We start from the raw sequence: 16,875 nt of genomic DNA, 5'->3' as shown, positions 1-16,875 counted from the left end.
GAAGTGGCTCTGTGGCTCAAGTGGTAGAGCACTTGCCTTGAGCTGAAGAGCTGAGGGATAGTGCCCAGACCCAGAGTTCAAGCCCCACGACCAGAAAAAAGAAAAAATGAACTTTGCCTGAGCTGACCTAGAACCACCACAATCCCCTCCCCCACTTCTTTGTTTCCAATTAGCTAGGATTGGCTATAACAATAAGCAACTGTGCCCAGCAAGAAGTTATGGATTAGGGCCTGCTCTTTGTAAGCATTTAGCTTGTATTTGCATGTAACTTTTGTTTCTTTTCCTAGTCTTTCTTCTTCCTCCTCCTCCTCCTCCTGCTGCTGCTGCTGCTGCTGCTGCTTCTGTTGCTGCTGTTGTCAGTCATGGGGCCTGAATTCTGGGTCTGGACACTGTCCCTCAGCTCTTCAGCTCAAGGATAGCGCTCTACCACTTGAGCCACAGCACCACTTCTGGCTTTTTCTGCTTATGTGGTGCTGAGGAATTGAATCCAGGGCCTCATTCATGCATGGCAAGCACTCTACCACTGAACCACCTTCCCAACCTCCCTAGTATTCTTATATTATTTCTCTGTGTGTGTGTGTGTGTGTGTGTGTGTGTGTGTGTGTGATTTTTCTTATCAACTACACTATATCCTCCTACAACAGGAACATTGTAGTTTTTTTCCTAATATGTTCAGCATTTAGTAAACATTAAATGACACAAGATTGGCTAGAATGTTATGAGCTGGAGATAAGGGAACATTTTGATTAGATATGCTAAACTTCTTGGGCTACATCACTCCCATTCCATCACTGAATTCTTCAAGATTGATAGCAATATACTGAACTGTCTTATTATGTATCACTTAATCATCTCTGATGGGATTCAAGAATGGATCTTGAAGCTTCTTTACAACCCCACAACTATAATAATACTTGAATAACTTATCTGAAGGTAGAAGAAACACAACCAATTTCAACAATCAACTGTGGTAGTATATAGAATTTAATTTTGATGTTTGAGCTAGTTTCACTTAGGAATTAAAAAATAGTTGCTTAAAATATACTGTTAATATTGTATTTGGTCTGTGTTAAATTTCATTCATTTAAGGAATTCATCGCCTTAAACAGAATTTGCCAAAAAGGAAAGCAGGATTCATGGCTCAATCATATGACCCAATAGCTCCCATTGCTGAAGAAATCAGCCAAGAAGCATCTCTCCTGTGTTTTGATGAATTTCAGGTAAAATGGAGATTTTTTTTTAATAGAAGGAGAATGATATAATGGATGGAGTGTAAAGATTTAAATTTTGCTTCTGTTGTTTTATTGTTGTATAAATCAATTTGATTCATCACTTTGACTTTACTGTCTTTACAGGGGTCAGAAAACTATGGCATACATGTGGGTGAATCTAGCTTCCCTTTCTAGGTGTAGCCCCTGAGAAAAAAAAGCGTTTATGTTTTTAAAGGTCGTTGAAAGAAGAAAAAAGAAAATACAACACATATATACTATGTCACATGCAAAACCTAAAATAAAATACTTTTCAGTCTTTTTTTTTCTATTGGTGATACTGGGGTTTGAATTTAGGCCCTTGCTAGTCAGGTGCTCTACCAATTGAAATGTGCTCCTAGTCCTTTTTTTTTGTCAGCTGTGGGGCTTGAACTCTGGGCCTGGGAGCTGTCCTTCAACTCTTCAGCTCAAGGCAAGCTCTCTACCACTTGAGCTATAGTGCCACTTCCTGTTTTCTGATGGTTTATTGGGAGATAAGAGCCTGGTGGCCTAAGATCCTCAGATCTTAGCCTACAGTCCTTTTTGATTTTTGTATTCCTTTGAATAAGAATTTGCTTTTAGCTAGGGCTGGCCTGGACTGCAATCCTCTTATTTCTACTTCCTGTTTAACAGATTATAATTGTATCATCACACTTAGATTTTTATTGATGAGGGTAAGGTCTTGAGAATGTTTTACCTGGGCTAGCCTCAAACTATGATCTCTTAGCCTCCTGAGTAGCTAGGATTAGAGGCATGTACCACTGTACCTGGCAATTATCCATTCTTTTACAGTAGAAGTTCCCACCTCTAAATTGTCAATGGCTCTATATGTCCTCATATACCACAAAGATAATATAATTATAAAATAATGACTTTTTTTTTTGCCAGTCCTGGGGCCTAAACTCAGGGCCTGGGCACTGTCCCCAAGCTTCTTTTGCTCAAGGGCATTCTACTACTTGATCCACAATGCCACTTCTGGCTTTTTTTGTGTATGTGGTACTGAGGAATTGAAACCAGGGCTTCATGAATGCTAGGCAAGCACTCTACCATTAAGCCACATTCCCAGCCAAATAATGACTTTTTTTTTTGGGGTGAGTCATGGGGCTTGAACTCTGGGCTTGGGCGCTGTCCCTGTGCTCTTCAGCTCAAGGCGAGTGCTCTACTGCTTGAGCCACAGCGCCACTTCAGGTTTTCTAGTGGTTTATTGGAGATAAGAGTCTCACAGAGCCGGGCGCTGGTGGCTCACGCCTGTGATCCTAGCTACTCAGGAGGCTGAGATCTGAGGATCGCGGTTCAAAGCCAGCCTGGGCAGGAGAGACTGTGAGACTCCTATCTCCAATAAAGCACCAGAAAACCGGAAGTGGCGCTGTAGCTCAAGTGGTAGAGCGCTCGCCTTGAGCTGAAGAGCTGAGGGACAGGGCCCAGGCCCAGAGTTCAAGCCCCATGACCGACAAAAAAAGAAAAAGAAAAAAAAAAAAGAGTCTCACAGAGTTTCCTGCCAGGGCTGGCTTTGAACCTTGATCCTCAGATCTCAGCCTCCTGAGTAACTAGGATTACAGGTGTGAGCCACCGGCGCCTGGCTAATAATGACTATTTTTAAGTGTTATATAAAGAAACAGCTGACTCATACATCTAATTTAAGCCTCACAACATACCTAATCTATGATAAAGGAAAAGAATTACCTCTTTTGACCATTTGAAGTCTCATATTTTCAGGATTCTCTGAAATTATGCAATGGAAAAGAGTAAGTGCTTCCTTCCACTCTGAAGAGGCATCAGTGAAGGAATCGACAGGAAATGGCTTTCAGTAAGAATTATACTTCCAAGAACATGTCAGTGAATCAATCAGAGTTTTCTATTATTAGCCTTTTAACTAAAATAACTCTAAATACAATTGAATATTCACAGTTAATATATTTTTCATTTTAATATTAAGTTTAGCTGGATGCCGATAGTTCATGCTTGTAATCCTAGCTACTCAGGAGGCTGAGATCTGAGGATCACGGTTCAAAGCCAACCATGGCAGAAAAGTCCCCATGAGACTCTTATCTCCAATTAACATTCAAAAGCCAGAAGTGGAGCTGTGACTCAAGGTGGTAGAATGATAGCTTTGAGCAAAAGAGCTCAGGGGCAGTGCACAGGCCCTGAGATCAAGACCCATGACTGACAAAATATAAAAAATAAAAAATAGTAAGGTATATTGATACTCAACCTTTGTAAAATGTAAAATGTTTGTATATCCTTATATTCTCATTTAATTCAATAATATTTACTCTACATAGAGGTGAGAAATCTAATAGCATCAGCATTTATTAAATATGATATAAAATAATTACTTTTAACAAAAATATAAATTTCAAAGTATTTAGAAAAATGAGTGACAAGTTTCTAGTCTGAGAAAGTTTAGGAGGCAAGAGTAAGAAAGGAAGCCACCACACTTTGTGCAAGGCACATGATCCTGAAGAAGACAGGAAACATGGAGAGCATCTTACCTGTAAGGCAGAGAAGGAAAGTGCTTAGAGCCCATGATACATTTAGAAGCTCTTGAAATTTTTTTTTCTGGTCCTGTGGCTTGAACTCTAGGCTGTACCAGAGCCTCTTTGTGCTTAAGGCTAACACTCTACTACTTGAGTCACAGAGCCACTTCCAGCCTTTTCTGTTTATGTGGTACTGAGGAATTGAACCCAGGGCTTCATGCATACTAGGCAAGCACTCTACTGCTAAGCCACATTCCCAGCCATGTGGGCTGACCTCTAATGGTAATCCTTAGATCTCAGCCTCCTGAGTAACTAAGATAGGATTACAGGTGTGAGCCACCGGTACCGGACTTGAAGATGTTTTAATTTAGTTTCTTTTTGTTGTTGTTGTTGTTTTTGCCAGTCCTGGGGCTTGAACTCAGGGCCTGAGCACTGTTCCTGAGCCTCTCTGTGCTCAAGGCTAATGCTCTACTACAGTGCCACTTCAACTTTTTCTGTTTATGCCATACTGAGGAATCAAACTCAGGGCTTCATGCATGCTAGGTAAGCCACTCTATCACCAAGCCACATTCCCAGCCCAATTTGGTTTCTTTTAAAATTTGACATAAATGTATATGTGGTAACGATTCCAGCTTCTGTTTATATCTGTGTTATACTTGTTTTTCTCTTTTCCAACACAATTGTAATTTTTTGATGGATTAAGGAAAGGAGTTCATGAAGGTAAAAGTTCCTAAGGGCCCCAAAAGCTACAATGTCACCCTGATAGTGAAGTCCTAGCAAAATCCTGTCTTGTTGACCTGGGTACTCACCACTGAGTTTAGCCTTTAAATGATGGGTTTGGAAATGGAAAAAGGAACCAAAAGCAACTATCCGCATACTCATGTTCTAAATGAGTCTAGTCTTTTTTGTTTTGTTTTGTTTTTGTTTGTGTTTTTGGGTCCGGTTGTGGGGCCTGAACTCTGGGCCTGGGCGCTGTCCCTCAGCTCTTCAGCTCAAGGCTAGCGCTCTACCACTTGAGCCACAGCGCCACTTCCGGCTTTTTTCTTTTTGCTTATGTGGTGCTGAGGAATCGAACCCAGGGCCTCATGCATGCAAGGCAAGCACTCTACCGCTGAGCCACCTTCCCAACCCTAAATGAGTCTAGTCTTGCAAAAGGCACATAAGCAACACAAAGGATTTTTCCCCTTGCACACTGAATATGTGAGAGGTCATGGGGAGACAATCCCTTATTAAATATTGCTTATTAACAGAGAAGGCAGATGTCATGGAGGTGTCTGTCATCACCTGCTCCATCCAGCCTTGGTTTGCTGTTTGTTCACTCATTTACTCTTTCATTCCCTCAAAAGCCTTGTTCCATAACACAGGACCCCATTGTCCCATGGGTCCCACAGCTAAATGTCCCATACCTATGAGTAGCTATTCCACAAGCTTGTCATCAACTTAGGACTTGTGTGACATGGCTTTTGGAATTGGTCATGAATTCCAGCTGACACAGAGGAACTTTCTGTCTAGTTAGTGAGACAGGAAAAGCAAACAATAATAACAACAATGTGGAAAGTGACTGAGTCACATTAAGGGAGGTGAAGGCACTTCCTAGACAGCTGCTGAACTTTCCAGAACTTCTCCAATCCCAATGAGTTATGATCAGTGCCATTCCCATTTTGGATACTACTATATATTCTAGGCATCTGTGTACCATCCATGTACCTCAGCTTTCCAGGTGCTAGATTTCTATATCCCCATGCCCAACTAGAAGTTTCCTTTCCTTAGCTGGACCTTCTGCATCTGTTTCCAAGAAACAGATTTGATTAGAATGAAATTCTTCAACTTATGCTTTACTTTTATTTCATATCAGGAAAATTTCCTATGATCTGTAAAAATAGCAGTATAAATCTTGGTAAGATGTACTGTAAAGCTGGGTGCTGATGGTTCACACCTGTAAACCTTCGTACTCAGGTGGCTGAGATTCCAGGACTGTGTCTCAAAGCTAGCCTGAGCAACCTCCTGTGGCTCAAGTGGTAGAGCACTAGCCTTGAGCAAAAAAGCTAAGGGACAGTGTCCAGGCCCTGAGTTCAAGCCCTTCTCCTAAAAAAAAAAATACTATGAGGGAATGTTACTTTCCTTACTATAAAGTTTTACCTATAATAAAAGAATTACCTAATAAACTAAAACTTAAGAAGAGCAAAGATGAGGCATCTATTAAGAATGCTCTTAGATGTTATAACAGGAAAACTAACCTTATACTTGAAGGGAGAATATTATGTTATGTAAGGTTATAATTTACCTTGTTCGTACATTCCTTCTTGGAGCATATTTTCAACTTGTTCAGCCTTGTTCTCTTCTGTCTACAAATCTATTTTCTTCATAGATTAAGGAACTACAGTTAACAAACACTTCTTCCCCAACAAGGCACTGAAAAAATATAGATGTTACAAAACAAGACTAACAAAAAATACAAATTGATTTCATTTTTCGAGCACCAATTTTTTTTTTGCCAGTTCTGGGCCTTAAACTCAGGGCCTGGCACTGTCCCTGAGCTTCTTTTACTCAAGGCTAGCACTCTACCATTGAGCCACAACACCACTTCAGGCTTTTTCTGTGTATGTGGTACTAAGGAATTGAACCCAGGGCTTCATGCCTGCTAGGCAAGAACTCTATCACTAAGCCACATTCCTAGCCCTAGAGCAGCATTTTTTTTTTGTGTGTGTGTGTATGTGTGTTAGAATTGACAAATGGAAGACATACCTTCCTTGAATAAGGAGGATCTAAATATTCTAGAATGAGAAATGTTAGTCTTGCTATTTTATCTCATACAATTCCAAACATGATCTTGTAATTCCCTGTATACAAGAAGAGGCCAGTGTATGCATATACTCAGTGTTGAGAAGAGCCACAGATAGTAGAGTGCTTGCCTAGCATGCATGAAACCCTGGTTCGATTCCTCAGTACCACATAAACAGAAAAAGCTGGAAGTGGCACTGTGGTTGAAGTGGTAGAGTGCTAGCCTTGAGCAAAAGAAGCTCAGGAAAGGTGCCCAGGTCCTGAGTTCAAAGCACAGGACTGGCAGAGAGAGAGGAGGGGGAAGAGGGGCAGGGAGAGGGGGAGGGGAAGAGAGAGAGGGGAAGACAGGGGGGGGAGAAGGGGGGGAGACAGAGAGGTGCCACAGAAAGCAAGAATATAAGGAAAAGAGCATATCCCTTAAGAGATGATGTGATCTCTAAACAGAGCCAGAGTTCCCTGATTTCAGTGTCCAGAAATATCTTCTGCTGGTTTGAAAGGTGTTCCTCCAGAATGCCATCACTAGTTTATCACATTTTACCACTAAGCTACATTCCCAGTCCTGCCTTTTTTTTTTTTTTTAACACCAGCCTCCCTATGTTGCCTACTTAAAGCAATCCTCCTGCTTCAGCTTCCAAGTAATTGGGACAATATGTACATACAACTGCACCTTCCTTCCTTCCTTCCTTCACTCCCTTTCTTCCTTCCCTCCCCTTCCTCCCTCCGAAGGGAGGCCTGAACTCTGGGCCTAAACACTGTCTCTTCAGCTCAAGACTAGTGCTCTACAACTTGAGACACAGAGCCACTTCCATCTTTTTCTGCTTATATGGTGCTGAGGAATTGAACCCAGGGCCTCATGCATGCCAGACAAGCACTCTACCACTGAGCCTCCTTCCCAGCCCAACTGTACCTTTCTTAACCCAGTCTTCTGGACAGGAGAGGGGCCTCTTAAGTTCTTTCCTCTAGCCACAAGTTTGAGCTATTTGTATGCGGTATTATATTTCTTTTTTAAAATATAATTTTATTGTTATTATTAAGGTGTTGTACAGAGGAATTACTGTTTGATAAATCAGGTAATGAGCACATTTCTTTTTGGACAGTGTCACCCCTTTTTTTTGCTTTTAAGTTTCCCCCTCTTGTCTCCGCCTGCAAGTTGGTACTCTATTTTGAATACTGAAGCAGCAACCTTTGATACATCCTTCTGTTACTCTCTTACTTCTTCAGATCTTTGCTCAATGATCTCCTTCTTAACAAGGGCTATACCAACATTCTATTTAATATTGTGGTTTGCCACTGACCTTTACATTTCTGATGCCCTTACTCCTTTTTTTCTTGTTATTATCTGTCTATCTCACCTTCTAGTATTTATTTCTTCTAATCTACCATTTACTCACTAAGTTTACTGCTTATCTATATTCATCTACAGAGTGTAAACGTGAAGGCATGAGTCTTATTTTAGTCTATTGATATATTTCAAGTGTCTAGAACAGTGCTTGAGAAAGAGTAAATTGTAATGAATGAAACTTAAGGCTAAATAACTATTGAAGCAGTTCCCCTAACAACCCTCCCCTCCCCCCCCCCACAGCATTTCCTCAAGCATTGGCAGAACCTAAGGTGGGTTATAACTTTAACCCACATGTTTTGTTTTGTTTTTTTCTGTCAACATTGTCAATTATCAGAACATTTTGTTTAATTTAGGCAAGTGCTCTATCACCTGAGCCATACTTGCAAGCCCATTTTTTTATTTAATTAAATAGACAAAAATGGCTGGGCACTGGTGGCTCACACCTATAATCCTAGCTATTCAGGAGGCTGAGATCTGAGGATCGAGGTTCAAAGCCAGCTCGGCAGGAAAGGCTGTGAGACTCTTATCTCCAATAAGCCACTCAGAAAAGAGGAAGTGGCACTGTGGCTCAAGTGGTAGAGCGCTAACTTTGAGCTGAAAAGCTGAGGGAGAGTGCCCATGCCCAAAGTTCAAGCTCCATGACTGACAGAAAAAAAAAAAAGAATAGGCAAAAATTATATCTCATTATTTTAATTCATGTATGTTTGTATAGAAATATAGTTGAGTTTTTCTCATGCTAGTTTGATAACTGGTTAAATCCATCCTTTACAAAGTGAGATGTTGCTCATTTATTTATTGAGAATATTATATTTCATCTGTTATTCATATTCTTTATATCTTGTGTGTGTTTGTGTGTGGGTATAGTGCTAGGGATTAAACCCAGGACTGGAGAATGTTAGACATACAGCTATCACTGACCTACTTTCTTAGCTCCAATTATATATATTTGATGATATTAGTTACTATTTACTTACTGCTTTCTGTGTGCTTTTTCTTTTTCTTTTTCTTTTTTTTTGAGTGCCAGTACTGAGGCTTAAACTCAGGGCCTTGGATGCTGCCCTTTAGCTTTTTTGCTTACAGCTGATACTCTACCACTTGAACCACAGCTCCACTTCTGGTTTTTTGCTGATTAATTGTGCTTTTTCTGCCTGAGCTGGCTTCAAACTGTGATCCTCAGCCTTCTGAGTAGCTAGGATTACAGGAGTGAGCCACAGTAACTGGCTTGACTATGTTTTTTTTTTTTGATCGGTCGTGGGGCTTGAACTCTGGGCCTGGGTGCTGTCCCTCAGCTCTTCAGCTCAAGGCAAGTGCTCTACCACTTGAGCTACAGTGCCACTTCTGGTTTTCTGGTGGTTTATTGGAGATAGGAGTCTCACAGTCGCTCCTGCCCAGGCTGGCTTTGAACCGAGATCCTCAGATCTCAGCCTCCTGAGTAGCTAGGATTATAGGCATGAGCCACCAGCGCCCGGCTTGACTATGTTTTTGACCACTGTGTTGTATATCATTCTATTTACAGTTAAAATTCTATGCAGTTACATATTAATAATATGGAATTAATATAAGTATAACATTATATAGATTATATAGATAATAAACATAGTTAACTTTTCTTGCAAAATAAATAGTAAACACAGATATTTCTTTAGGGTTTAGAAGTATTTCATTACAAGTTTACAAGGTAAATATTATCATTGCTTTTGTTTTATTGATTAGGAAATTTAGGGTCACAGAGGCTATGTAACTTGAACTAGGTTTCACAGCTTAAGTTCAGTATCATGTTATATTATGTTATATGTTTTCCTTAGTGTGAAGTCTTGCGTTATGTGTTTAAATATATAGCTCTAGAGCTGGGTAGGAGTTTAATAAATGTTTTAATGATAGAATCTAAAAATTATCCTTACCTTTACTAAGTATAGTATAATACTTTCTGATTTATTTTTATCATTTTAATTGTTTTAATCAAGTAATGTAGCTGTTTGAAACAGAAATTTTAAGACAATAGAGCAAAGTGAGGATTACTCTATTAGGAGAACCTCTAAATAAAATCCAGATTGTGTGAATTTGAATTCCCCTGAAATTTGGCACCTTACTTAACACAATTTAAAGCCCAAACCCTTTCCTTAGAGAAGCTCTGAACATTTCAACCAACAGACTCTCAATAGCTTGCCACCATAGTTACTGATTTATAAGGTAAGAATTTTTAGGTGTTTTATTCTTTGTTACAGTTTGTCTACGTCACCATTTTGCTTTTAAAATTGAATCATACCACTATTCTTGGTTTTTAGCTAATCCCAGGCTGGCTTGAACTGTGATCCTCAGATCTCAGCCTCCTGAGTAGCTAGGATTACAGACGTGAGCCACTAGTGCCAAGCTAAATGTAAGGAATTTTTGTTTTGTTTTGTTTTTGTCCATTGTGGAGCTTGAATGCTGGGCATAGGCACCGTCCTTGAGTTCTTCAGCTCAAGACCAGCGCTCTGCCACTGGAGCCACAGTGTCACTTCCAGTTTTCTGGTGGTTAATTGGAGATAAGAGTCTCATGGACTTTCCTGCCCGGGCTGGCTTTGAACCTTGATCCTCAGATCTCAGTCTCCTGAGTAGCTAGGATTATAGGAGTGAGCCACTGGCACCTTATTGTTATAAGTAGGAATTTTTAAGATTATGTTTGGTGGCATTTAGATTACATTTGTAGGATATATGTTCTACTAGCCTGTTCATTTTTACTAAGTGTGTCATTTCAGTCTTATTTGTCATATGAGATGCACAATTCTTTTTTTTTTTTTGTTGGTCATGGGGCTTGAACTCTGGGCCTGGGCCCTGTCCCTCAGCTCTTCAGCTCAAAGCTAGCGCTCTACCACTTGAGCTACATCACCACTTCCGGTTTTCTGGTGGTTTATTGGAAATGGGAGTCTCACAGTCTTTCCTACCCGGGCTGGCTTTGAACCTTGATCCTCAGATCTCAGCCTCCTGAGTAGCTAGGATTACAGGCATGAGCCACCAGCGCCTGGCGCACACAATTCCTTTCTTTCTTTCTTTCCTTCCTTCCTTCCTTCCTTTCTTTCTTTCTTGTGTATGTGTGTGTGTGTGTGTGTGTATGTATGTGTGTGTGTGTGAGCATGTGTATGTGTGTATGATACTAGGATTTGAAATAAGACCTTATACTTGCTATAACCTTATACTTAAGCCATGGACCAGTGAGATAGGTTATTTCATTTGTTTTTATAATGTATTTAGTTGCTGTAAAAATAGCTTATCCTCTAAGTTTGCTTTAGGATATTTATCATGTCCTCTTTGAATATTTATGTTAGTTGTAAACCATTTATTCTGAAAATAGTAGAATACCTGAGGAAATATATTTTTAAACTTATGTCTTCATGTCTCTTTTTAGGATATTGAATAGATATTTCACTGATATAATAAAAAAGGAAAAAAGAAGAGGAGAGCATTATAATGAGCAGAGTATCATGCAAAATTCTCCTCTATAAGCTATCAATATCATTTGAAAAATAGTTTTAACCGTTTTTATAAAACAGGGAAGCTATTAAAAACTGCTAATAAAAACTAGGTACTTATTTTTGTGCTAATACTAATTACTGATAATGCATGCTTATGTTTGTCACTCATTACATGGCACTGTACCAATCAGTGGATGACTGAGACTCAGGCACTTACACATGTAAATTAACCATTAGGTTTTTTTTTTTCTTTTTACTTAAGTGAGTCATAATGGAAAGCAACTCTAGGTCATAAAAAAATCTCTTCTCTTTAATGCTAATGAAATGTCTCCACTCTATTAGCAGACTACCCTTATTGGTAATCTGTAGCCTTCTCTTTTGTTCCTGGTGGTAATGAAATGCTGGGTGCTAAAAAACGCCAGCTCTCCAAGAATGTAGGGCCAATTGTCTTCTGTTCACTTACACTGTAAAATTACTGTTCCCCAGCAAAGCTGAACTAGTGCGGGGACAAGATCAAAAGAGTATACATTGGCACCCGGCTGCTGCAAGTGACTCCTGCTTTATTAATTAGTCATAGCTTCTCCAAGTTAATTCTCTGATAGGACAAAATTATTCTATAGTATTAAAGCAGCAAAGTATAACAGCCACAAGCCCTTACTCTTTGCTTCCTTCAGTTTTCAGTTTAAACCTCTGTATTATGTTTAAAAGCTAAATGTCTCTTTTCTGAACCTTAGGACACCAAAACTATTTTTAATTTTTTTGGAAAATATAGGTAAATGACTGTTTTGTTGTCTTAAATTGAGTAACCTGTATTTAAAAAGTAAATGTATTGGGAATTTAAATTGGATTTTAAATCTATTTTAAAAGTGCAGTTGCTACTAACATTTGTAAGCTTGTTCTGTCCCCTCATCAGAAATGCCACTGGTGTTTGAGCATTTGAAAAGGAACTTCTTTGTGAGTGATTTTGCGGAAGCAAAATTTGACAATGATCCTAAGCTCCAAATTAAATAATATCTGCACCACTTTCCTTTTCATTTAATCTACACTTTTGAAGTCCCTACAGTCTTCAATTTTAAGGATCTTAACTCATTTTTTAAAGTTAATAGTTAATATGCTTTCAAGTTACAGCCCAAGATTGGGTGGGTTGGGGGGAGGGCACCTATATCCTTCTTTCCTGATTTTGTTTTGTTTTGGTAGTAAAGAAATCAATAAATTTTTGAGTTAGATATCACCTGTAAAGAGAAAAGTAACTTAGATCTATTCAATATAGGTTATAGTTACGTTGTAACTGATTAGTTGGTAACTTTTAGTATTTTGGTCAAATTGAAAGAATTCCAGGTTCTATGTTCTTTAAAAGGGTTTTAAAATAATAATGTAATATATTTAGCTAGTATTATATAAAACAAGTTTTATTTGAGATTATTTGAAAGGTATTTTCGAAGAAACTGCAAAACATTTTTTTTTTTAGCACTGGGGATATAGAAAATATGTTATATTCTTAGGGAAACTTCCCTCAATGATTGTAAACAGTCTTTGTATTTTAATATTCTTGTCTTATTATTTTTTTGCCTCCTCTGTTATTTGGGAGGGGAGGGACAAATGGCAGTAGGCATAGTGAGTTGGTCATGTTCTCATTAATTAATCTTCTTTAATGGTTAGGACACCTATCCTTTCTACTGTAATTCTATAGAAGAAGTTAACATAAAACTATTCTACATTGGCTTTTAAAGATAATTTCCATTTTTGGCTATCTTTTCAAATTTTAAAAGCTTTTCTAAGAAGTTATCATTAAGTTTACTTTGCAATCATGAATTTTTAAAATAATTTTAGAAAAGATCAATAGTTATATTTTTCTTAACCTAATTTAGACCGAATAGTGTTATGTCCATTATGCTAGCTTTGTCAGAAGTCTCCTTTAAAAAAAAAAAAGCATTGTATTAACTGTTCTTGTAAAGGATTTTTTTCCCTTTTCTTTTCGAAGGAGTATTTGTGTTTGTGAAGGTTAGCAGAGGCTGGCTGTGCTGGAAGTGACTGCAGTGCCTTTTGATTATTCATGGACAGTAATAGAAGGCACTTACAAAGAACAATGAAATCGCTTATTTTTGTGATGGGCCATCTGTTGAATTGTTTTGTGCAACAATTGCACAATAGTATCTATGTCATATCATTCTATTTTCAACAGCAGCTGATTATGTCTCACTGGCTACTTGTCCTTGTTTCTAAAGTCTCATGACCATTTAAAGTCACCTTTCCAGGGACCTTTGCCAGAAAGGTATTAGAAATTGTAAACAACCTATGTATTTTAATATTCTTATTTTCTTATTTTTTTTGTCTCCTTTATTTTTTTTTGGAGGGAGGGGCAAATGACAGTAAACAGAATGAGTTGGTCATATTCTAATTTATTAGACTCTCATGTTTAGGACAGTTATCTGTGTTTTCCACCTGTAGTTCTATAAAAGAAGTTAACATAAAACCATTTGATAATTTGCCTAGAAATGATAGGCTTGCAAAGAGGAGTCAAGTTTAAAGGACTGTTACATGGTCTTTCATGCTTTTAATTATCTACTTTCTTCTTCATGATGATAATTAGACTTTCTCTTGGAATTCACTTCCATCTTTTAAAAAAAGATGAACCATTAACAAATATGTTAGAGCAGAAGTGAAATTAAAATAAAACAAATATGTTGTTGTCCATAGGTCACTGACATTGCTGATGCCATGATTCTGAAACAGCTTTTTGAAAATCTGTTCAAAAATGGGGTCGTCGTTGTGGCAACATCCAACAGACCACCGGAAGGTAAAAACAAACATTGTGCTAGTCTCACCCAATTAGGTGGAAACTAACAAGCTTTTAAAAATCCATACTTCTGTACTAAATTTATTGTGTTAATAAATCTGATGACCTTGCTTATCATTAGTTTTATAACTGGCTTAGTATGACAAATTAGTCTCTATTTATATTTGAAAAATGTGTATATTTTAAGCAAGATAAATCTAGCTCATCTCTCATGTTGAATGTACTTTTTCCCTGACTATTGCTTGTATGAATGGTTTCTAATACTTTACTAAATTGATCATTTCTAAGCTCTTGTGGCTTATTAGGAACGTACTTAAGAAACTAAGATACAAGTGATCTTTAGACAAAAGTAATGAGTTTAAAATATTGTATCTTTCAACGCATTATTGTGTTCAGTAAAAGGTATAAACTAAAAATATGTTTTATAAGAGATTTAATGTTAACATCTTTTTGCCAAGAATGCTCATCCCCTAGATATTTGCATGTCAGATGTTGCTTTGCTCGGGAAGCCCCTGTAGACCTATTTCAGTTTACAACTCAACCCTATTTTCTGATGCTGTTTCTTCTTACTCATCTCAATTTTTTTTCCCATAGAACTTACAGACCAGCTGTCATTCATTTATTATATTTTTGGTTTATTGTTTATCCCCTTCTAGGATGCAAAAAAAATCATGAGGGCAGCAATCTTTAACAGGGCCTAACATACAATTTCAGTAATGTAAGGTATATTAAGTAGGTAGGTTTCATTAGGTAGTCCATGAAGAGAAGACCACACGCTATTCAGGCAGTAGAAAAAGTTCATTTACTCCACCTGCTGCAAATGGTGGAGAGGCACGGCTGAAAAGGAAACTGGGGCTGAAAAGTCCTGGTCCAGGACTTATCTAGGCCAGGGACTGGAACAGGTGTGGCCAGGTGGGGGGGAAGGTGTAGCCATTCTGGTTCTGGATGTGACCTCAGGGTCTGGGAACCACCTATGATCAGATGGGAGGCCTGTGACCAGTGGTGGCCCAGGATGTTACCTAGCTGGAGAGGAAGGTGACTACTTCCAGGTCTGCCAGTTATCTAGGTAACAGATACTGGGCAGAAACTTAGCCAAGAGGTAGGGAGGTGTCCCTGTGCAGACCTTCAAGTAAATAGTCTTTGAATCCTTTAAAAGGATCTCAAGGCCTTGGGTTCAATCCCCAGTAGCACAAAATGAAGGAAGAAAGGAAAAGGAAAAAGAAAAGGAAAAGGCAAATAAAAGATCTCTGGCTGCAGTGTGGGGAGTGTGAGAATGGAAATTACAAGGTTGGGATAGAGGAGACTATTCAGAATATTTGCAAAAATACTGAGAGAAGATAATGGAGCAGCCAAGTGATGAGACTGGTCAGATTCTGGATATATTTTTCACACAGACCGAATAGGACTTAGTGATAGAATGGATATTTGGAATGAAAAAGAGGCATTAGAAGGGTAAAGTACCCATCCTGAGAAGGGAAGGCTGCAGAAAAAGAAGATCTGGGTAGGGAATTGGAAGTGCGATTTTCTATGAAGGTAAGACTGATACACTTAAGAAGGATTTTTCTTTCTTTTTTTTGTCAGCCGTGGGGCCTGAATTCTGGGCCTGGGCACTGTCCCTCAGCTCTTCAGCTCAAGGCTAGCACTCTACCACTTGAGCCACAGTGCCACTTCCAGCTTTTTTTTTTTTTTTCTGCTTCTGTGGTGCTGAGGAATTGAACCCAGGGCCTCATGCATGCAAGGCCAGCACTCTACCACTAAGCTACCTTCCCATCCCCAATTTAAGATTCAGACTGGAAATATAAATTTGAAATTATCAGTCCTAAAAGAGGATAATGAAAATAGCTGGTAGCATAGGAGGACAACCAAGAAAATTTCAAGCAAGGAAAAGAAGTGGTACCAAATAATGGGAGACCACCTTTGTAATAAATGCTGCTAAAAAGTTAAAATGTGGCTGAGAGCGATCACTATAATTGCTAACATGGAGTTTTTTAGGGAGCTTGAAAAGAGCAATGTAGTAGTGAGTTTTTATTTTTATTTTTACTTTTTGGGGGGTCCGGTCGTGGGGCCTGAACTCTGGGCCTGGGTGCTATCCCTCAGCTCTTCAGCTCAAGGCTAGTGCTCTATCACTTGAGCCACAGTGCCACTTCCAGCTTTTTTCTTTTTTCTTATGTGGTGCTAAGGAATCGAACCCAGGGCCTCAGGCATGCAAGGCAAGCGCTCTACCACTGAGCCACCTTCCCAGCCCCCCCTCCCCTTTTTTTTTAAATAGGCTATGTCACATTTGATGACTAACACATCAATACCTTATTGTGGAAACTGCTGTCAAACTTGGCATATCTTTGTGTAGTTGATTTTCTTTTCTTTTAATGTTACTTAATTCTTGAGATGTACTAGCATTTATCCTTGTTTGTATGTCTGTGTGAATGTGTGTGTGTACTGGCCCTAGGGCTTAAACTCAGAGTCTTGCCACTATTTCTGAGCTTTTTTGCTCAAGGCTAGTGCTCTACCACTTCCAGCTTTTTGGTGATTAATTGGAGATGTTTCTCATGGACTTTTCTGCGTTAGCTGGCTTGGAACTTTGATCCTCAAATCTCAGCCTCCTGAGTAGCGAGGATTACAGATGCGAGCCACCAGTGTCTGGAACAGCAGTGAGCTTTTTTAAAGGTAGGATTTCACTATATATCCCAACCTCATATCCTACCTCTTGAGAACTGCAATTAGTTGTGTATTCTCATGCTCAGTTGGCAGTGAACTTCTTAATAGCTAGATTGTCTATCCA

General features: G+C 38.8%; 1 protein-coding gene across 1 annotated transcript in view; it reads left to right on the top strand.

Annotated features, from left to right (window-relative positions):
- Lace1 (lactation elevated 1) overlaps positions 1-16,875 on the top strand; it is a 154,339-nt gene that overhangs the window by 32,566 nt on the left and 104,898 nt on the right. Inside the window, exons 4-5 of the mRNA XM_013022370.1 lie at positions 1,090-1,220; positions 13,997-14,096. Coding sequence (XP_012877824.1) covers positions 1,090-1,220; positions 13,997-14,096 — 231 coding nt within the window. The remainder of the gene's footprint in view (positions 1-1,089; positions 1,221-13,996; positions 14,097-16,875) is intronic.

The sequence above is a fragment of the Dipodomys ordii genome, unplaced genomic scaffold (assembly GCF_000151885.1).
Source record: "Dipodomys ordii isolate 6190 unplaced genomic scaffold, Dord_2.0 Scaffold62, whole genome shotgun sequence".
Taxonomy (NCBI): Eukaryota; Metazoa; Chordata; class Mammalia; order Rodentia; family Heteromyidae; genus Dipodomys; species Dipodomys ordii.
The sequence above is the reverse complement of the archived record's forward strand: the minus strand, read 5'-3'. Positions and strand labels throughout refer to the sequence as shown.